The sequence below is a fragment of the Rutidosis leptorrhynchoides genome, chromosome 8, assembly GCF_046630445.1.
Source record: "Rutidosis leptorrhynchoides isolate AG116_Rl617_1_P2 chromosome 8, CSIRO_AGI_Rlap_v1, whole genome shotgun sequence".
NCBI classification, from domain to species: domain Eukaryota; kingdom Viridiplantae; phylum Streptophyta; class Magnoliopsida; order Asterales; family Asteraceae; genus Rutidosis; species Rutidosis leptorrhynchoides.
This window is the reverse complement of record NC_092340.1, coordinates 300,319,639-300,342,982: the sequence shown is the minus strand read 5'-3', so window position 1 is coordinate 300,342,982 and position 23,344 is coordinate 300,319,639. Positions and strand designations below refer to the sequence as shown.

At 35.5% G+C, this 23,344-nt stretch overlaps 1 protein-coding gene across 1 annotated transcript; it reads right to left on the bottom strand.

Annotated features, from left to right (window-relative positions):
* Nucleotides 1-9,525: 9,525 nt before the first annotated feature.
* Nucleotides 9,526-21,685, bottom strand: LOC139861691 (calcium-dependent lipid-binding protein-like). Its single transcript, XM_071850167.1, has 12 exons — nt 21,636-21,685; nt 21,410-21,532; nt 20,495-20,596; nt 20,281-20,331; nt 13,815-13,935; nt 11,910-12,031; nt 11,726-11,824; nt 11,566-11,646; nt 11,378-11,463; nt 11,069-11,294; nt 10,793-10,957; nt 9,526-10,111 (listed from the first exon to the last, which is right to left on the bottom strand). Exons 2-12 carry the CDS (start codon nt 21,512-21,514, stop codon nt 9,734-9,736), a joined length of 1,536 nt encoding a protein of 511 aa, XP_071706268.1. The 5' UTR covers nt 21,515-21,532; nt 21,636-21,685; the 3' UTR covers nt 9,526-9,733.
* Nucleotides 21,686-23,344: the final 1,659 nt, after the last annotated feature.

Below are 23,344 nucleotides of genomic sequence, written 5' to 3'. Positions count from 1 at the left end.
ACAAGAATCACAACAAACTCGCCACCCTCATCAAAACCCTTTGTTGTTTTACCCCTGCTCTTCCTTTTACCATTTCTGTTCTGCTGTATACGCAAGCAATACAAAGAAAAACACTATCAAAATTGCTACTTCATTTTCTCCTGTTGAACAATAATGAAATTTAAATGATAGAACATATTTAAGTTTGTTAACTTGATATATATGGGGTATTATGCAAAGCATTTTAAAAATGCTGGTGGGACAAAAGATTGATGTGATGGCCGAACAATTTGGAGTAGTTAAGGGACGTTTAATTTTTCTTTCTTTTTGGATCTGATGCATGCTTTTCTTGCTGAACAAACACAAGTGGGCTGCAAAAATTTCGTTAATATTTAGAACTAAAGCTGCGTGATTATATTTTTTTTTTATGATTGGCCGACAACTACTAAGCCAATTACCCCACTGGAATTATTAAAGGAACTATTTTTATAATCCTTCTAAAATAAATACAAGAATTAGTACGCGTACATTACAAAGTTCAATGTAGCGGGCTGTGTGTTGTAAGCCTAAGTATAGTTTGGGCTCGTTATATTGTTTTTGGGTCGAAGCGTATGATGGGCCGAGATCTAAGTATTTTTCAGTTGGGCCGTAATAATAATTAAGTGGTTGGGCCGAGATCCTTATTTTCTGTTGGGCCGAATAACGGGCTAAAAGAATTTGGGTATTAATTGAATTGGAAAAGAAATAGACAGAGCATTGGTTAGGCATGTGGTCAGTGAACAATAGGTCCTGGGTTCGAGCCCGGGCGATGACGTCTATATTTTTTTTAAAGCTATTTCTTGAGGTAGCAATTTTACCCTATTTATTATTATTATATTTATTATTATTATTATTATTATTATTATTATTATTATTATTATTATTATTATTATTATTATTATTATTATTATTATTATTATTAATATTAGAATTATCATTTAACGTTAATATTGGTGTCATTATGACTATTAAAAATTTCTATTAAAACAATCATTATTATTAAGATTACCACTTTTATTAAAAATATTGTTTTTATAAAAACTAACATTTTTTTATCATTATTATCATTTTTTATTAAAATTATTATTATAATTAACATTACTTTTATTATTAGTATTATTATCAAAACTATCATTTTTAAATAGATAAATATTTTGTACCTAAAATATACTTATTTAATATACTATAATTGTATTAATAATTCATATAACTATATATCAAAAATATTAACATTACTTATATAAACACTTTCATATAACAAACTATTGATATATTTTTAAAATATAATACTAATCATATATATAATACATAGATATATTAATATAACTAAATGTATAGATATTAATCATTTTAAATATATATATACAAAATATATAATTTAAGATATAATATAAGTATACGTTTTAAATGGAATTTAGTATAAATGCTATATAACTACAAATATATAAATAATATATATTAATAAATGAAATTTTGTGATTTACATTATATGTATTAATAGATATACAATTTTTATAGGTTCGTGAATCCGAGGCCAACCTTGCATTGTTCAATGTCGTCATATGTATTTTTACTACAAAATACAGTATAGTGAGTTTCATTTGCCTTTTTACCCTTTATATTTTTGGGCTGAGAATACATGCGAAACTTTTATAACTGTTTTACGAAATAGACACAAGTAATTGAAACTACATTCTATGGTTGAATGATCGAAGCCGAATATGCCCCTCTTTTCGTGGTAACCTAAGAATTAGTAAACCGATCTACTAATTGACGCGAATCCTAAAGATAGATCTATTGGGCCTAACAAACCCCATCCGTTGTAGCGGATGCTTTAGTACTTTGATGTTGTTTTATCATGTTCGATGGATGTCCCGGAATGATAGGGGATATTCTTATATGCATCTTGTTAATGCCGGTTACCAGGTGTTCAATCCATATGAATGATTTTTGTCTCTATGCATGAGACGTATATTTATGAGAAATGAAAATGAAATTCTTGTGGTCTATTAAAATGATGGAAATGAATGTTTATGATAAACTAATGAACTCACCAACCTTTTGGTTGACACTTGAAAGCATGTTTATTCTCAGGTATGAAAGAAATCTTCCGCTGTGCATTTGCTCATTTTAGAGACATTACTTGGAGTCATTAATGACATATTTCAAATGACGTTTCATTCGAGTCATTGAGTTCATCAAGATTATTATCAAGTCGTTTATAGTTTGGATATATTATGAAATGGTATGCATGCCGTCAACTTTCGATGTAATGAAAGTTTGTCTTTTAAAAACGAATGCAATGTTTGTAAAATGTATCATATAGAGGTCAAGTACCTCGCGATGTAACCAAATGTAATGTATTCGTCCAGATGGATTAGGACGGGCTACTACATGAACAACACCCATCGGGCCTGGAACAACACCCATCGGGCCTGGAATATTGTACCCAAGTTCAACGTAACCATGATTACAGTATGGAACTGGCAGTGGTGTTGGTGGTGGTGGAGGTGGTATTATTGTTCGATGTTGTGATTGAGTTTGAGATGAACTGTCGAGGATTGGAAACGTTTTGAGAAATTGGCTTCGGACATACTTGCAAGAAAAATCCTAATCATCTCCCGTTGTTTATTTGAATATTTGTTGACTATATGAATTAAATTTAATATTCATAAATAGTTTTGAGAAACTTATATTTTTTTATTTGTGTTTTTTTTTTTTGGGTAAAGGGTTCTACCCGGTAAATATTATTTATAAAAAATAATAAAAATACAAATAAGAACAACAGTCACAAGCGCACCTTGCGACCTCACAAACAACCACAAACCTCACTAGACCTAAAAAAAACCAAGACTAGCAAAAAAACAAAGACATATAACGACCCACCTATACAATAACACCTATCACAACCAACCCGATTTCATGCCAAATGGTGCCTTTGTCTTAGGAGCATTTTTTCCTGCCATAAACATAGCCGTTTCCTCTTTATCAGATTCAACATCGCTCGGTTCATCAACTAGATTATCATTATTTAAAGTTCCGAACGAATTTTTAATCTCCACTTGAGCACCCTTACTTGTCCCAGCTTGCGAACTTCTCTTCTTCTCATCATGAACAACCTTCCGACGATAGACCAATTTTGGATTAGATTTACCAACCCCAAAACCCCCCTTTATTCCCCTTCTTTGGATCCACAACAACACCACCTTTTCCCTTCTTCTTTATGACATCTTCGAAACCATCTGCATCCACATGTTGTTGTCGTTGTCCAGGAATTAGCGTAACATCCTTCACTACATTAACCTGGACAACTATATTCTTAGGGCACTGACTATCTGTGTGACCAAAACATTTGTAGCCCTCACACCTTGGCGGTCTCCACTCATAGTCGATAGTAACCACATCAATAACCTTTTCATTAGCTAATAAGCTTGGCGTGGCAACAGTAAGGTTATCCTTTAACTCATATTCAGCTGAAACTTCAACCATTGCTCGCGCATAATTTGGCCGACCCCATGACTCCATGCACATTGTGCTAGTAAACGAATCAAGCATCATAGGTTTACCAAATTTAGACGCGATTGCACTTAGACCATCAGCTGTAAAACCTGCTAGAGGAACATCATAAAGCTTTACCCAAACCGGCACCTTCGATAGATTCTCCTTTGTCAACGAGATATGTGGGGACCACTTATTAAGTATGATAGGAACACCACGTATCATCCATGGCCCATTCTCCAGAACCTTCATCATACCATCCACCGTACCAAACTTAAAAAAGAAAAATCCTTTTGCGTTCATCATGGAGTTTTCTATTCCATATTTCTTCCAGGCATTCAAAACATATTTTTGTACAACCGGGAACGCAATTCGTTTACCTATGAAGTAACCGTACAATGTATTATTATACCGCTTAGACGCTTCTTTGACCGAGGAAACAAGTATCACAACATCCACACCATCCTCCATAACATCGGTCGATTCAAATAAACAAAAATTTACACTTTTCTTTTGAGAGAGAGAATAAGAACAATCCACAGCCTTAGCAAACGAACTCGGAGGTTGACTAACATTAACCTGATCAAGTGGATTCAAGTGAGATGCATCCTTCACTATTTCTTGATTCTCCTGGATATCAATAGGATCAGTCCCCTGGTCACGGACCTGAGCTTCAGTTCCATTATTAGCTCCCTCTGCATAATGAACTTTACCTTGGTGCTTGTTAGTTCACGCAGAATTAAGTTCAGGAAACTGATATCCATCTTTGATATTCAATTGGTCTCCATTCGTAATACCAGTGTTGTCATCTACAACAGATTCTTTTGCAGCCTCATTATTCAAACCAGAAAAAGAGTAGTCATTAAGAATACCTGTTGTTGTCGATTTAAATGGTGGCGCTTCATTTCCCGCAGAAGAATTTGACGATTCATCCCTTGAATGAATACTCACACGATCTGTGTTACTCGCATCAGATTCAGATTCGATTTGATTATACTCATCAAATCCTATTTTCCGATTCCTTAGAACCCTGGGAACAGTTTCTACTACCTTTTTCTTCTTCTTTCCTCCTGAATTCTTGCCCATGACAGTCAAACCAATCGATTACCAGTTAAACACCCACCAGATTTGATAAAGAAATTGAAATTATTTGTGTTTTATGTTCTTCATTTATAGAAAATGGCACATACCGGATTGAATCAAATCGAATTTATCATAACAGGGTTAATTATTGGGTTTTGTATTTAATGGTGTTAGGTCAAAAAAGTTACAGTTAAGCTGGCCTAGAGAAAACTGTTTTGGCAGTGTCAGATAAAACGCACCTGTTAGATCTCTCCTAACGTTACCGCCCTCACCCTCACCATCAACGGTGAAATTGCCACTAAACCGCAATGGCTCGCACTCAACCACCTCGGTCGCCCTCTTCGTGCTTCTTTCACACATCATTTTTCACACATCATTTGACTGCGAGCTTTACCTTGCTCATTTTTAGTCTTTTACTTTTTTATTAGTATTAATAATTAATATATTGGTTTATTTTAAGAATTTGAAAATGGCGAGTTAGGTTTGAAAATGGCGGACAAAACGTACAAAGTAAGAAGATGACCTTGATTTGTTTTTATTGGGAGCTCACCACAAACCAATATAATCCACCTTTTAAAATTGCATGTACGGGCGTACCTGCTATGTTTATCTTTCACTTTATTTCCCTTCACTATAATATAAATAAAGAAAATACAAATTGATGATATAAATAAAGGGGGATGATTCTCACACACACTTTTTTGATCCTCACACACCTATTTTAACCTTTTACTCTTCTAATAATACTCAATTGGTGTGTGAGGATCAAAAAAGTGTGTGTGAGAATCATCCCCCATAAATAAACGGATTCGAAAATAGCAAAATACAAAACTTATACAACATGAAAAAGAAAATAGCCTAGTCCATAAAATTTATGGATATGTGAATATGGTCTCACCCTAAGTTTCGGATTCATCATGTAATCGTAGTATTACGGTTAAGATTTTTAATTGGCTATATTCTAAATAAAATATCTAGAATTGATTGATCTTTGTACATGCAAAACCCTTTAGACTGTTTATAATTTTTCTAGCGTCTAGTTATTTTGTTAATAAAAGAAATTGCAATTTAAAAGAAGTTAAAAATAAAATTATTAATTCGAGAAGATCATATAAATATTAAGAGGATATTAATTGTAAGTTACCTGATATTGTATCTATATATACTCCATTAGTTCAGTTGATTGGTTTTGAGATTCAGTTTTAAAATTAAATTCAATTAACCAATTATAATTTACTGTAGTATTTTATATTTTTTATTAAATATATAATATGTATTTTAACACTTGAAAAGATATAATCTTATTATTATTATTGTTGTTATTATTATTATTATTATTATTATTATTATTATTATTATTATTATTATTATTATTATTATTATTATTATTATTATTATTATTATTATTTTGAATAAATCCAAATATACAATAAATTTAAATCGTAGAAGGTAACATTAAAAATAAATTATAGATAGCTTTTAACATAAAAAGTTAATATTAAATAAATACAATTGATTAAATTGAAATACTGAAAGGGTACTATTTTAATGTACAAAAGTCTTTATCTTTATTATTCATTAAAACGAATTTAATATAAACGGGTCAGGTTGTCTTATTCAATCCAAGTGAGGGAAATAAGTAATCCGTATTATCAAAGTGAGGCCAATAAGTAATTTTTGTTAGGGTCTAACTAGATATTTTTTTTTTTTTTTTTTTTTTTTTCCTTCTGGAAAGCTGAAAATTTTATAAAAAAAACCCTGAAGACGTGAGCAAGAAGAAACACGCAGATTACAATAATGAGAAATTTTTTTTTGAAAAGCAAGAAAGATTATATTCCACCACCAAATTACATCAAGAGTACAAATCAGAGGATGAGAATCATCCTTTATACACGATCATACATACTACATACACAATACACATCCAAACTTGAAAAAAGAAGGTTGCAAAGGTGGCAACCAAAACCTTAAAACATGGACCTAAATACTATGAAAGAAGGTACGTGCCCGGATTTGTTAACCAAGATAGCCACTCGAATTTCTTCCCCTTTGATCTAAGGGATATCCATTCAAATGATTTGCTTTGAATCTCGGCAACAATAACCGGCGATGACCACGACTTTCCTTTGAACACCATGTTGTTTCGGTTCCTCCAAATGTAATAAACGCAAATCCACTCGATCGCTTGCCACACCTTGCTTCCAAAGCTTGACATCGTCGCGGAAGAATTACCCCTAAGAATTTCATTTGAACTAAAGTTACCAAAATTGCCAAGCCCCCACCACCGATATATTTTACTCCATACCTCCATAGCCTCTTTGCAAAAAATGAAGGTATGATCTATAGATTCCGTGTCATCATCACAAAGGGGGCAACGAACACTATGAAGGTCTATCCCCCGCTTATCTAACTCTAAACGAACCGGAAGTCTCTTTTTCACAAGTCGCCATACAAAAATTTCAACTTTCTTAGGAACAAGGCTATTACGCATAGTAGGTATTACCGATGTATGTCCCGATCCCATTAATTTAATATCAATTAAACTCGATAAAATTTTGACAGTAAATTTGTTGTTACCCGACAGCTCCCACTTCCATGAGTCTGGTACTGAATGCCTCAGCGAGATCTCGGCCAGCAGCCCAGCAAGTCCCTGCAAATCAGAATCTGTCCGGCCCGATGGTCTTCTAGCCCAATTCCCTTCCTGGATCAGCCCCGGCCCATCTTGTCGAATTCTGTCACACACCTTCGCATCTTTTTCCATCTCTAATCGAAACAGCCTGGGAAACAGTTCGCTCAGTTTTGAATCTCCAATCCATTTGTCCGTCCAGAAACATGTTGAAGTTCCGTCGCCTATTATCTTCACAAAAGAATTCCTAAACGGAATGTCTAAGTCGTCAATTAAAGTACCTGCAACCACAATGTTATACCATGTCCCTAAGCGTGGACCATGTCTATTGACATTACCCACACTTAAGCCACCCTCCGCACCATGTATGCTACGAATAACCTTAGCCCAAAGCGAATTGGTTTCGGTTTTGAACCTCCACCACCACTTTCCCAAGAGTGCTAGGTTTTTACTTTTAAGTGACCCGATATTTAACCCCTCGTTTTCATAAGAAGCAAGAATAGAATCCCATTTAACCCATGACATTTTAGACCCGAAACCCGACCCACCCCAAAAAAAAGAGCGTCTCACACTTTCTAAGAGTTTAATCACACAAGGCGGGGCACGATAGAGCGAGAAAAAATACAACGGAAGACTAGATAGAACCGACTTAATAAGCACTAAACGACCTCCAAAAGACATCGATCGCATTTTCCAATTAGAAAGCCTACTTTTGACTTTTTCAATAACCGGTAACCAATCCTTTAGCTTTTTCATTCTCGAACCAATTGGAAGACCAAGGTAAATGAAGGGGAAAGATCCAACTTGACAACCAATATCATTTGCAACCGATCCTACTTCATCATCATTTACACCTATTCCATATAAGTAGCTTTTTTGAAAATTAACCTTTAACCCCGAAGCAAGCTCAAAGCAACTTAAAAGCTTATGAAGGCTAGTAACATTTTCCCGGTTCCACTCCCCGACAAAGATGGTGTCATCCGCATATTGGAGATGCGAGATTAAGATTTTGTCACAACCTACCTCAATTCCTTTAAAGAGCCCCTTATCAATAGCCGCTTTTGTCAAGATGTTCAAACCTTCCGCCGCTAAAATGAAAAGGAAGGGTGAAAGAGGATCACCCTGCCGAACTCCCCTTTCAATCAAAAATTCATTTGTCGGGGACCCATTCACAAGTATCGAAATCGAAGCCGAACTAAGACACGAATAAATCCATTTACACCATTTCTCACCAAATCCCATACACCTCATGACCTCCATTAGAAATTCCCAATTTATACAATCAAACGCCTTTTCAAAGTCCACTTTGAATAGTAATCCTTTAGCCTTTTTCGATTTGAGAAAATCAATGCATTCATTCACAATGAGGGCACCGTCCAAAATGAATCTCCCTTTAAGGAATGCACTTTGCTCGGAACCTACCACCGAAGGTATAACTTTCCTAAGACGATTCGAGAGGATCTTGGCAATTATTTTATAGTAACTACCGATGAGACTTACCGGTCGAAAATCACTAATTTTAAGTGGATCCGATCTCTTAGGAATTAAGGTAACAAACGAGGCGTTACATCCTTTTGAAAATTCACCACTCTCCCAAAACCAAGTGATAGCATTGATGAGATCACCTTTCAACACTTCCCAATATTTCTTGAAAAATCGAAAATTGAACCCGTCCGGACCCGGCGCCTTTGAACTTCCACAATCAAGAATTGCTTCATGAGAAATAACCACCAAATGGCCGATGGCCTTACAATTGAACAACTATGGTGTTCTCTAGATTCAACCTCCACTCTTCAAAACTCCCTTGAATTAGCTTGGATCTTATTGATAACCATAAGAATGACAGTGCCTTTAAATTAGCTAATATGTCTTCGTTAAGAGTCGATTGACGGGATTCTGGATTCGAGTGCACCAACTTGTTTCGCCACCTCCATATCAACCATAAAAGAATGAGTCTCGTTGTGAAGGAAACCTTTACTGACGTTCTCCGAACCTATACGGTCTAACTAGATTATTGGATGATCATTTTTTAAATGTGTATGGTTTAAATATAGTATTTGATAATCATTTTCAACTTTTTTCTGACTAACTCAAGATATTGAACTTAAAACCTCGTGTGGAAATATAATGACCCAAACAACTATGCTATCTTGTTTTTCATTCTAATATTTACCTGAAGCTAAGGGAAATTAGAGGCATGCAAATTCTTGTTTTTACACCTTTCATAAAATATTATCTGCATATGTTGCTTTTCATTTAATTCGAATGAAATGCACATCTCAATAGTCTAAATGGGAAGGCAGAATCTCAATATCCACATTAACAAATTTGAAATCACAATCTCAATATCAATATCAACATTTATCGAAATAATATACTGAAGCATCTACGATTTACAGTCGATCTAGTTTTGAAATATGAATTCTAAACAAATAAAACAAGAATAACAAGATGATTTGGCTCACAGAAGAAATAATTCACATAATGAACAGATATAGCAAACAGTGGTTAGCGTGGTTTTGCGCCGCCATTTTCTTCAACAGTGTTCACTGGAGTTGATGCACCGCTCCGTTTAGAACCACCGCCAGTAATGGTCCGACCCATGAACTTTCCAGCCTTGCTTAAACCACTACCAACGGCTCCAAACCCACTTCCAACAAGCCCAGCACCAGCACCAACTCCTGTTCCCACAAGCCCAACTCCTGTGCCGATACCAGTGCCCACAAACCCGACACCTGACCCTACTAACCCGGCTGCACCATCAAGGGCATCCATGGTGCTTCCGATAAGACCTTCTGCTTTAAGTCTCTTTTTCTCCTCTAGTATCTTCTTCTCTTGTTCGATAGCAGCATCTTGCTCTTCTTTAGTAAAATGATGATACATTATCTACACATTCAATAAAATTCATATCAATTTTACAAATTTAGGTTATCAACCCTTTGTGCGACGGTAAACAATGTTCCCAAGTTATTTTGAGTACGTATCAATTGACATTGACATTTTCTCTAAACTATGGGTCCTAAAGGAAATGTTTTTAGACATCTTGTAAAGACAAAACCAGTAGTTTATAACCCGCAACATCGTGGATTTATACTAATAACTAATAATTTATAAATTAAATTAATTAATAATTAATAAGTAACTAATATTTGTTATAACTAATAATAAAGAATTAAAATAAGGAGGCAGACATATAACTAATTTGAAGAAGAGAACAAACTAATTAGGAGCGATGTCTCCCTAATTAGGATTAGGAGACAAATAATATTTTGGTTGGAATTCTAATCAATGGTTGAAATTCAAATCCATGGTTTAAAAATAGGAGAGAAACAAACATGACATCATCACCCAAATTAATGGTGAGATTATGATATAAACTAATCATCTAACGGTTGTAATTGAATACGCTTACCTAATTACCACTTTCTTTTTATATATAGAGTTAGACAGTTGGTTAAATTAGATGTGGCATGTACTTTATGCGACAGTAAACATAACTTGCAACCTAAAATAGACAACACAAAATCATATTCATAATATTATAAAAAAAAGCTACTAAGTACATACCTTGATCGTAAGAGTTCCTCGATCCTTCTTATCTTTAATCTTGAGCATATCAAGTGAAGGTTGCAGTCTTAATTCACACTCTTTTTCAGTTTCTGGCTCAAGGTCAATCAGAGGTAACTTTACTATGCCCAATCGCTTGTCTTGCCCAATATCTTGATCCAAAACCTGTTTGTTACATTACACCCCCGCACATTATCAATATTATACTAAATAGTAGATAATCCTATAGATTTTGAACCAGGCAATATCAAAAAGTAGACAAAATAGAAGCCTAACCTCGAGTACAACATACTGTGTCTCCTTGTCTTCTGCAATTAACGAAATGACATGATTCCAAACTGGATTAAGGTTGTTATTAACAACCTTTGTTTTAAACTTTTCAAGTGGCCGAATATATGCAGTCACATAAGGATCAGATTTTCCAATCATTTCCATATTTTTCAAATCATTTGCCTTCACAATTGTTAATGTCACCTGTCCTTGTGGCTTAAGTTCCAAGTCACTGCGTAATATACAAACGGTATATCACAATTTGCATACATACTATTTATTTATTTATTTATGTGAAAAAAGAAGCATTATTACCTTGTATCCACACCTACACCACCAATGGGAACAACAATCCTGTGGGGCCATTGAAGCATATCCGTAACTATCGTATTTACAGTATCCTACAAAAATCAACAAGTAGGTTAGCATGCATGATGATGATTCCTAACAAAATTAGTTATTCACCAACATTAATTAATTAATCATGTCATAAACAAACTTACGTCAATCATATCAGAAAGCCCAGGAATGGCTGTTAAACTTCCACCAACAGCCTTCAATGTATAATCAATTCTTGGTTTTGGCTGATAGATAAAAGATGTTATTACAACAAGAACACAAAAAAAATATAAAATAAAAAAGATATCTGCTTATACATTGTACCTCAGAAAGTAAAGCAACAACAACAGCAGAGATGCAAGGAATTTCATCAGTGAGTTGGAAAATAACACGAATAACTGTAAAAACTTGTAGATCTTTCAGCTGTAAGCAGTACAAGAACAGACACGATGTTCTATTAGCACAAAGATTAAAAGAAGGTGATTAACTGAATCATAAGGATACACACCTGAATAGGTAAATTAGCAACAAGTGCAGCTTCAACTCCTAAAACGATATTCGGATCACCACCCCAACGCAGATCTATGTCCATTGTTATTTGACCTTTCTTTAGGCTCTGAACACGGATGCCTGCATATTTTATGTGAATAAATGAGCTTCAAAACTATAATTAAGTGTCATGTATGATGTTTGTTTATCTGAATGACAAACAACCAATTTAATTTTGTAATGTGTTTCACTTATGAATTTTAGAGAGCTGACATAGTTTGTGATAAACTGGTATGTTGTGACTTCTATTACATGTATTCAAGGTTGGAGAATTCGGATCTCGGGGAGATCTCGTTTGGACTTTTTTAGGGAGATCTCAGCATCTCGGAATAATCTCGGGGAGATCTCGGACGTTGACTTACATTGACTTTATAGTTTTTTTTAATAAAAATATACATAAAAACATAAAATGTATATTTATATATGTTTTTACGAGATTATACAAAAATATCAGAGAAATGAGCGAGAAAATCTTAAATATTATGAATTTTACAAGAAAATCTTACAAATTAGCAAGAAAATCCGAGAAATCGTGGCTTTGACTAAGTTTGACCCCGTTGACCGAGAAATCTCGGGAGATGAACATCTCGTCTCGGTTGCCTTCTAAAAACGAGATCTCGGGAGATTTACAACACTGCATGTATTAGAGAGCTGACATAGTTTGTGATTACTGGTATGTTGTGACTTCTATTACATATATTACACTTTTTTTTCTGTCTAACTATTTTGGTTGCAAGTTATTGAAATGCAGATGAAGTGATATTCCAAAAAAGAGAGAACCTTGCATTTTTTTTTTTTTTTCATCTTTTGAATCATTAACGCTACAGCTAGTGGTTTTTAGAATCAAAACTCAAAAGGGTCCCATACAATTTAAGTGGTCCTTTGTGAAATTTTTTTCCCAAAGAATGGCTGTTTACTTGCATAAAATCACTAATATATTAAAAATATATGCGGTCCTATCTTTAATTTTAGTGGTGTCCTATACAATTTTTGTGGTACTTTGTAAAAAAAATAAACAAATTAGTGGGGTCCTTTGACCCCACACCCATTAAGCTACATTCACCACTCTACCTACACACTTAAAAAAATAACAATGGGTGTCGTACTGTCGTTTCAGTGTCTTCCTGATTACTAGGCGCTCACTGGACTGACACTGAAAAAGTGGCATTGCTGAGAAAGTAGGGTCGTCGTTAAGTGTCAGTTAGTGTCTTCGAGAGAGAAATATTATTAATAATTCTTTTTAAATTAATTAAATAATTTCTATTTCTATAAAATAAACTTTACATTTATAAAAATACTTTCAATAATAAAAATAACATTACATTTTAATTATAATTTAACTTATTTTTAATACTTCTTTACTTATTATTTAATTTAATATTAAAAAATCATAAAACCAATATGGGCCTAATTAAAAATAGCAGGTGTCATTTTTAACACTTTTAAGATCCAACTTTACTTGATCCATATTCTTCACCCTTTAAATCACAGGTGTGATCTTCCCTCTTCTCTAACCTTCGAATATTGTAGAAAACCTAAATGCACGGAGTATTAAATAATCCAAGTAATAGGGTAAGTAAGCTTGTAACGGATACATATTTGAATTTTGGGCCCACTTTCAACACCCCAAGCAACGTTTCTTGCTCGACTTCAACGACCAAAACAGTGAACGCCGACGCGTGTCGGCCGACCGTCGTTCACCACCGAAGTTGAAACTGACCCTCGACACCGTATGCTCTTATAGTAATACTTCTAATTCTAATTCTAATTATTATTTATAATTATAATTATATTTATATATTTATATTATATTATAATGACATGTTAAATATAGCATAAAGGAAAGCATAGGCAACTACTATACCTTCAATCTTTGGAGCTACAGTTCCAAGAGTAAGTTTATTGAACTTCAATGCTGTAATTCCTGGAGGACGATACTCTTCCAAAAGCGGCTCAACAGATTCCTTTATTATAATACTAGCTGCCTAATGTATCATCATTGAATAATAATCAGATTTGACTGGGAATGCAACAAACCAAAAGACCCAATACATATATATAAAAATATAAATGCATGACCAAGCACACATTATGAATACTTTTGAGAAGCATCAAGATAAGGTGATATCATTGTAAATGAAAAAGTTGTTATCGTATTCTTTTCTATCGATGAATTGGTGGGAAATTTTGCCGAAAATGTAATGCCCTCTCAAATACCTCTACAGCACTTGCAGTTGGTTAAAGGTGAGTTTTTTTTTTTTTTTTTTTTTTTTTTTTTTGTTAAAGATGTAGGCTTCTTAAAAACGGCAGTTACTTGGTGGTTAAGTTAGGGTTTGGCCAACCCTAATTTAAATGGGCCGATTTAGGGTTTACATAGATTAGGGTTATGCTTAATCCTTGTCTATAAATACTCCCTCATATGTACTTGTAATGTATCACCTCCAAATTAATAATAATACTCTCTAGTTCCAAAGTGGATGTAGGTTTCACCTAGAAACCGAACCACTATAATTCTCGTGTTCTCATGTCTTTATTTTTCTGTGTTTTATTATCTCAGCTACTATTATTCGGCAATTGTGTTTTGTGATTATTAGGGTTTCTACTCTGATTAGGCAGATTAAGCCATAACAACTGGTATCTAGAGCTTAGGTTCTAAACCCTAGCCGTCAATCACAGGTTCTAACACCTGCTGCTGCTGTTGCATTTAAGGTACAGCTGCCATTTTTTTTTTTTGCAGCTGATTGCAGGCCTGTTGCTGTTTCGAATAAGGTGCAGCCGTCACCTAGGTCTACTGGAGATTGCAGGTTCTAAATCCTAGCCGTCAAAGGTTCAAACCTACAGATCTGCTGCTATTTTTTTTTCTAACAGCTGCTATCACGATTAAGGGCAGATTCTAACAGCTGCTGCTGTTTTCATAGCCTTAATCGAAGGTCTGCTGTTGCTGCTGATTCGATTAAGCAGATTGCAAGTCTGCAACTGCTATTGTTACGATCCAGATTACAGGATCAACCCTAGCCGCCACCAAACATCTGCTACTGCTGTTTTGATCCAGATCAGGTCAAACCCTAGCCGTCACTAACTCCTGCTGCTCTTAAAATTAAGATCAGAAAGCCTTTACAATGGTAGAAGAAGGAAGGATTAAAATCGATAAGTTTGATGGGCAAGATTTTGGGTGGTGGAAGATGCAGGTTGAAGACTTGTTATGTCAGAAGGATTTGATTGATGCTTTGAGTGAGAATAAACCAGAAAAATTTAAAGACGATGAATGGAAGACGCTTGACAGGAAAGCCCTAGCTGTTGCCACTGACAAAAAGTGTTGCCTTTAATATTGTGAATGAAACTACTACACATGGTTTGATGAAGACCTTATCGAATATGTATGAGAAGCCGTCTGCTTCAAACAAGGTGTTTTTGATCAGACAGTTGGTAAACACCAGGTTGAAAGAAGGTGCTTCGGTAACAAACCATATCAATAACTTCAACAATATTATCTCTCGATTATTGTCTGTTGATATCAAGTTTGATGACGAAGTTAAAGCTCTTTTGTTATTATCTTCATTACCTGAAAGCTGGTCAGGTTCAGTCACAGCTATCAGTGGATCCACAGAGTCCTCAAAGCTAAAGTTTGAGAGCATTCGTGATTTTATTCTTGGAGAAGATATAAGAAGAAAGAGTTCAGGAGAACCATCAGGAAACTTGCTGAGCACAGAAGAGAGGGGTAGGAGAAAAGGCAGAAGTAACACCACCAGGGGCAGGTCAAAGTCAAGAAGGAGGAGTGTGTCGAGAACGAGGAATGATATTAAATGTTGGAATTGTCAGGAGACTGGACACTTCCGAAACCAGTGCACTTCATGCATATTTTTTCCAAGGGAAAACCTACACACGAACAGCAATGCGAAAGGGTTTTTTTAGGCGTCAACGTCGTTGATCTCCGGTCCGGTTACCGTGAATATCCCATACCCGAGATGATGATCTCGGGAGGGTGGCCAACGAATTGCCCGCCGGTCGATAGTCGGACCCTATCGACGGCAAAGGGAGAAAAAACCCTACAAGACCCGTAGGTAAAAACCCTAGTGTTGCGATCGTGAAGACGATCGTGGAGAAGATCCGGCGAGAACTGCCGTATGCGTTGCGGACTTGCGGTGGTGGAGGAGTTGCGGTGTGATCGAATGACCGTATGAGATGTATGCAATTGGGAGATTGTGAACTTGATGTAGGTTTTGCCCCATATTTATAGATGGGAATTAGGGTTAATTGACTTGGGGCCCAAGTTAATTGTGTAGACACTAATTGGGCTAAACCCTACGTCATCAGCCAGTAACATCATCAAAGCCAAAGGAAGTTAATGTTGCAGTTGCAACAGATGATTATGATAACGTCCTTGTTTGCTGCATTGAGAATACAATTGATGCATGGGTTATGGATTCAGGAGCATCGTTTCATGCTACCCCAAGTCCACATTTGATGAAGAATCTACGAACAGGTAACCTTGGTAAAGTTCGTTTGGCTAATGATCATTGTCTTGACATTACAGGGATTGGAGACTTAGAGCCGAAGACCTCTTTGGGCACTAATTGGACCTTGGAAAATGTCCGAGTTATTCCTGGCCTAAAGAAAAAACTAATCTCTGTTGGACAGCTTGATGATCAAGGATATAGTGTGCTATTTGGTGAAGGTCAGTGGAAAGTAATAAAGGGGAACTTAGTAATAGCCAAGGGTAAGAAGAGAGGCACTCTTTATATGGCAGAAGTTCCAGCTAATGAAGTAAATACAGTTTCCAATGATCGAAGCTTAACCAGTCAGTGGCACCAACGTTTAGGTCACATGAGTGACAAAGGAATGAAAATGCTAGTGTCTAATGGTAAAATTCTCGGTCTAAAGAGAGTTGAATCGGACTTTTGCGAGTCATGTGTTCTAGGAAAGAAGAAGGTCACCTTTGCAAAAGCAGGCAGAACTTTAAAGGCTCAGAAGTTGGAGCTAGTACACACGGATGTGTTCGGGCCTACTCCTGTTTCTTCATTGGGAGGAGCACGCTATTATGTTACTTTCATTGACGATTCAACACGCAAGGTATGGGTTTACTTTCTTAAAAATAAATCTGATGTATTTGAAGCTTTTAAGAAATGGAAATCTGCTGTTGAATTATCTTGTGATTTGAAGGTAAAATGCTTGAAGTCGGATAATGGAGGAGAATACATCAGCACCGAATTCGTTAACTATTGTGCTGATCATGATATTCGGATGATCAAGACGGTTCCAGGTACTCCACAGCAAAACGGAGTTGCAGAAAGAATGAATCGCACTTTAAATGAGAGAGCACGTAGCATGAGACTTAATTGTGGGCTACCAAAGACTCTATGGGCTGATGCAGTAAGCACTGCCGCTTATTTGATCAACCGTTCTCCATCAACTCCGCTTGATTTCAAAATACCCGAAGAAGAATGGAGAGGTAAAGCAATCAGTTATGAGCATCTAAAAATCTTTGGGTGCAGTGCATATGATATTAATAAAGATGGTGACAAACTTGATGCAAAAGCAAAGAAGTACGTGTTCATTGGTTATGGGGGAGACGACATGGGTTACAGGTTATGGGATAACAAGGGAAAACATGTTATCAGAAGTAAACATGCCACCTTCAATGAAGCAGAATTGTACAAGGATTTCAACTCAAGAACAAAAGAAAAAGAATCAGTTGAATTTGAGGTTGACACAGAGACAACTAGAGAAGATGAAAGGGAAACTCCAGATGATGAAACTGAAGTTCCAGTGGGAGTTCCTAACAGTGAAAGCTCGGAGTCTGATCACGAGCAGACTTCAGATAGTGGGAGCTCAGAGTCTGATGATGAGCAGACCCCACAGTCCCCACCACAATCTGACCAGTCCAATTGGGTCAGGAGATCTACACGAGTCACAAGACAGCCAGTTAGGTTTAGTCCAACAGTTAACTATCTTCTTTTGACAGAAAATGGGGAACCAGAAAGTTATTCTGAGGCAATGAAGGTGAAAGATTCGTTCCAGTGGGAGCAGGCTATGAAAAGCGAGATGGAATCTTTATTGAAAAATCAAACTTGGAAGTTGACCAAGTTACCACCAGGAAAAAGGGTCTTACAGAATAAATGGGTTTTCAGAGTCAAAGATGAAGGGGATGGTTCTAAACGATACAAAGCAAGATTAGTTGTCAAAGGATTTCAACAAAAGAAAGGAGTCGACTATGCTAAAATCTTTTCTCCAGTAGTGAAGATGACGACTATCAGATTGGTTCTAAGCATGGTTGCAACCGAGAAGTTACACTTAGAACAGTTGGATGTTAAAACAGCCTTCCTGCATGGCGACATTGAAGAAGACATTTACATGTCTCAACCAGAGGGGTTTCGTGTCAAAGGAAAGGAGAGTCTTGTGTGTAATCTAAAGAGAAGCTTGTATGGTTTGAAACAAGCTCCCAGACAGTGGTACTTGAAATTTGATAATTTCATGGAGAAGACAGGATTCGTGAGAAGTTCTACAGATCATTGCTGTTATTTGAAGAAGTTCAAGAGCTCCTATATTATATTGCTTCTTTATGTCGATGATATGTTAATTGCAGGTTCTGATATGGTTGAAATACGCAATTTGAAGAAGCAATTATCTAGAGAATTTGAAATGAAGGATCTCGGGCCAGCTAAGCAGATTCTCGGTATGAGTATATGCAGGAATAAAGATGGGTCAGTTTCTTTATCTCAAGAAAAGTATATTCGCAAGGTTCTTGAAAAGTTCAGAATGAATGGTGAGTCTACAAAGCCAAGAAACACACCGTTGGGAAGTCATCTAAAGCTTTCTAAACATCAGTCTCCTAAAACTGAAGTAGAAAAAGCAGAAATGGCTAAGGTTCCTTATGCATCCGCAGTGGGTAGTCTAATGTACGCTATGGTGTGTACAAGACCTGATATAGCACATGCAGTTGGGATGGTTAGTCGCTTTATGTCAAGTCCGGGGAAAGAACATTGGGAAGCAGTGAAGTGGATACTGCGGTATTTAAAGGGTACTCCCAAAGTTGGGTTATGTTTCAAGGGTAGAGATACTACTCTCAGGGGTTATTCTGATGCATATCTGGGTAGATGCAATAATACCTTCAAGAGCACCACCGGGTATGTATTCACTATAGGAGGAACAGCAGTGAGTTGGATGTCTAGGCTTCAAAAGAGCGTGGCTCTATCTACTACTGAAGCAGAATACATGGCCTTGACTGAAGCCAGTAAAGAACTAGTGTGGTTGAAGACATTCATGAAAGAACTGGGCAGCAAATAGACAGAATTTGTCTTATATTGTGATAATGAGAGCGCAATTAAGTTAGCAAAGAATCCAGTCTATCATGCTAAGACGAAGCACATTGGCATGAAGTATCACTTTATCAGAGAACGGATAAGCAATGGAACATTTAATCTGGAGAGCATTCCAGGTTCAAAGAATCCAGCAGATATGTTCACCAAACCAGTAACGCTGAATAAGTTGAAGCTGTGCATAGCTTCAACTGGCCTTCAGGAACATTGAAGAGAAGGCAGGAACTAGAGAGAGAAGAGACGAGCTAGGTCTTGCATTGCAGAAGTACAAGAGTGCAGATCGATGGTATTCGAAGCCTCCAAGTGGGAGATTGTTAAAGATGTAGGCTTCTTAAAAACGGCAGTTACTTGGTGGTTAAGTTAGGGTTTGGCCAACCCTAATTTAAATGGGCCGGTTTAGGGTTTACATAGATTAGGGTTATGCTTAATCCTTATCTATAAATACTCCCTCATATGTACTTGTAATGTATCACCTCCAAATTAATAATAATACTCTCTAGTTCCAAAGTGGATGTAGGTTTCACCTAGAACCCGAACCACTATAATTCTCGTGTTCTCGTGTCTTTATTTTTCTGTTTTATTATCTCAGCTACTATTATTGTGTGCTTGTGATTATTCTGATCAGGCAGGTTCAAGCTTAACATTTTTTACATATATCATCTGCCCCTCGTATCACAAAGAAAATCTTCAACTCTAAAAACAAACTGAACTCTTGATTCGTCAGAGAACAAGTTTGCCTTATTCTAAACAGGAAATATGTGGTGGTTAAACTAATTACATTTTTGAATCGTCAAGTAGCACACAAATACTATAAATATAAATATAAACATTGATACTATAAGTGGGAGAGGCTCAATATAGATTAATAAAACACAACTTTAAAATGTTATTAAAGGTAAGAAATTTGTTATAGCACGGATTTTGAAAGATGACAAATAAGAAAGATGACGATCAAAGACTCAAGAGAGCTACAATTGATATTTCTTGAATATATACTCGGGGTAAAGAACTTACCTCTGCAACATATGGCCAGAGTTTGCTTAATTGTTTATTAAGCCATTTCACCTGCGATATAAAGATACGAAGATGAGACACATTGAACACGGTAGACTTAAACGATGACGTGACAAATAAAAATACATCAAGAATTACACGCAAGCTTATGCGTGTGCCACACATGATAAAAAAAATACTCTAAGAAAATTACGTGTCGACCTAAATTGCTAACCTGCTCATACACAGGGAAAGATATCCATTCAGGAAAATTGTCACCGCATATTTTCTTTAGATCATCTCGACTGAGACATCCAAGAAGTTTTATATCAACTGCCTGAGGAAAAAAAAAACATAGTACCTCAATAAACACCACAAATCATTCTATAAACAGAGTCATATATGAAACACCACTTCTAGTAAGCTTAACAAGTATACCGATTTCACAAACTAAAAACGATATATAAATCAAGAGAAACAAAACTCCGGTACCAGTTGTCAGCTTTGCATTTTGAATAGGATTATTTGATTATTACGTTTCGAAATCGTAAATAACTTAATAAACAGTGTTTGGTAAGTTAAACTTCAAAATCAATTATTGATTCGGGAGGCTCAAAACGTGAAAATGAAAAAGAATGTCACCCCTTAGTGCAGCAAAACGTGATAATCAATTTTTCTCTTTCGTTCTATTTTTCTCCCTATTTACTTGCTAATTCATCATATAATCTTATTTACCAAACACCTAAAGATTATTACGTTATCAAATACGTAGCATAATCAAATCCAATAATTATTGACTTATAACACGTTTTGTTACAAAACGCATAATCAATTTCCAAAACGCAAATCCAAACACCCCCCTCCACTCCCAAACAACAATTACAGTTTGACTTTTGTGGTGAAACATCAACTTAAACTCAACATTATTTCATTCAATAACTTTACAAGATAATAATCTTAACGAATACTCGAATTATGTTAGCAGCCTAAAATAATGTTTACAATGCTCACAGATTATGATATCAAACACATCTAATCTAATCCTAATTATATACTTCAAGCACAATATATCAAACCCTATCAATAACATCATTAGTTGAAATTAAATTAATACTGTAACAAAAAATTGATCAAAATACTAATAAATTACCTTAGCGATTCGTTTAGTGCTTCGATACCTCATCATCTGACGCCATCCAGCCATGATTCCAATCCCAAACATAATCCCCATCATAAGTCCAGATATTAACCCCATTTTTGCAAATTTCAATCACTAATATACAACAACAAAATCAATTTCAACTTCAATTCAACTTAATTAAAACAAAAAGCAAAATTGATAATAATCAGAAGAACAGATAAAGATGAGTTATTACCACCGCTTGTTACTAAAGTAGATCAAAACAAGTTGCTGTAATTAGTGTATAGTTATTATATACAATACAAATACAATATTATGATTATGATATATTGAGTGTGTGTGTGTGTGTGTGTTTTGATTTCTCTCTGTAGAAGTCGTAATCAGCTTCGTTGTGAGTATAATTGTGGTAATGGGACCCGGTTTGGTTGGGTCGGGTCGAGATTAGTTAAAGTTGGAGTTGCAGAATGTGTGATGAATTTTGGAGAGAGAAATTGAAAGAGCGGTGAATAATCTGAACTTTCAATTCTTGCCTTGTTCTTTCCGTTACTTGATAATTTTTTCATAAAAATAAAATATTCGAAATTTTTTTTGGAGATATTTTCCAAATTTATTATGCCCCACAAAAATAATGTTATGAGGCCGGATGCAATGATCCGTTAATGGCCTCCCTTAACCGCCGCCAGCTCACCCCACTGTCAGCAAACCGTCACCCACTCCGCCAGTGGGGCTGCAACGATTGTAACGGACGATTAGTGGGCCTCAGTTCGAATTTTGAATTTTGATCGTTTGCTTTTTTTTTTTCTTTTTTTAACCCATATATATATATATATATATATATATATATATATATATATATAGTCAAAAGTTCAAACGAGAACCACAAAAAAGGGGCAAGAACTGCGAGAACTTATAATTTACGAACATTTTAACATGCGAGTAGATTCGATCACCCATAAATGTTGATGGAGAGTAAGAATGAACATCAAATAGTTTGGAAAAAAACTTATGTTTTACAATATAATTAAATATATAGTTTCCCGTTCACAAGTGCATATTTGTTTGTGTAACATATGAACACTTCATATAATTAACAATTTAACATGTAATTAGTGGTAATGAACATATGTTTGTTAGTGATATGAGCATTAATTAACATTTGCATGTAATTTGTTGCATTTAAATGCATAAAAACTATGAAATTAAAAAGTTCTCGCAGTTCTCGCAGTTCTCGCCCTTTTTGTGGTTCTCGTTTGAACCTGCCCCTATATATACATATATATACACACACACACACCATTACTTAACCAAAATCATATCATTTCACTCTCAAATTATCTCACACATACATTTTTCACTCTCAATTTTTACACAAAAATGGTTATCACAAACACGGTTACGTTCGAGGTTCACGGCGGCGGGTTATTTTCCGATGACATGGACCGATACGACGGTGGGAGGGTCGATACCTTAGATGTGGCGGTTACGGGTCTTTACGTTAGCGATTTGTTCGATCATTTAAGGTGAATCGCTGATTGCGACGAGGTTTCGCATTTTGCATACTGGAATGACGAAAAGAAGGTCTTCGAGTGGCTCGAGGATAACGATAAATGGGCGTGGCTACTCGGAACCGCTATAATCAACTCGACAAATATTGTATTGTATACGAAACATATTTGGGACGATCTTCCTCAAGTAACTGATCGTAGTGAGGATGGTTATTATACCGATTAATCGGTATTTAGTTTATTACTCATATTTTTTTTATGTACTCGTTTTTTTTTAATTTTAATGTAAGCGTATTTTTATTAATTAATTTGATCGGCTTTTTTTATTATTTTTTCTCTAATCCGTAATTTTTTTTTTTTAGTTTATAAATGTTATTTATATTTATATTTTAAGTTTTAAATAATAATTAAAAATGGTTAAAGTGTGGTGGTGAAGTTT

Coding starts and splice junctions, on each gene's coding strand:
- LOC139861691 (XM_071850167.1), bottom strand. CDS start 21,514: ATGGGGTTAATATCTGGACTTATGATGGGGATTATGTTTGGGATTGGA. Junction 13,936..20,280: donor TCTGGCCATATGTTGCAGAG/GTAAGTTCTTTA, acceptor ATGATACATTAG/GCAGCTAGTATTATAATAAA. Junction 12,032..13,814: donor TGTAGCTCCAAAGATTGAAG/GTATAGTAGTTG, acceptor TAAAATATGCAG/GCATCCGTGTTCAGAGCCTA.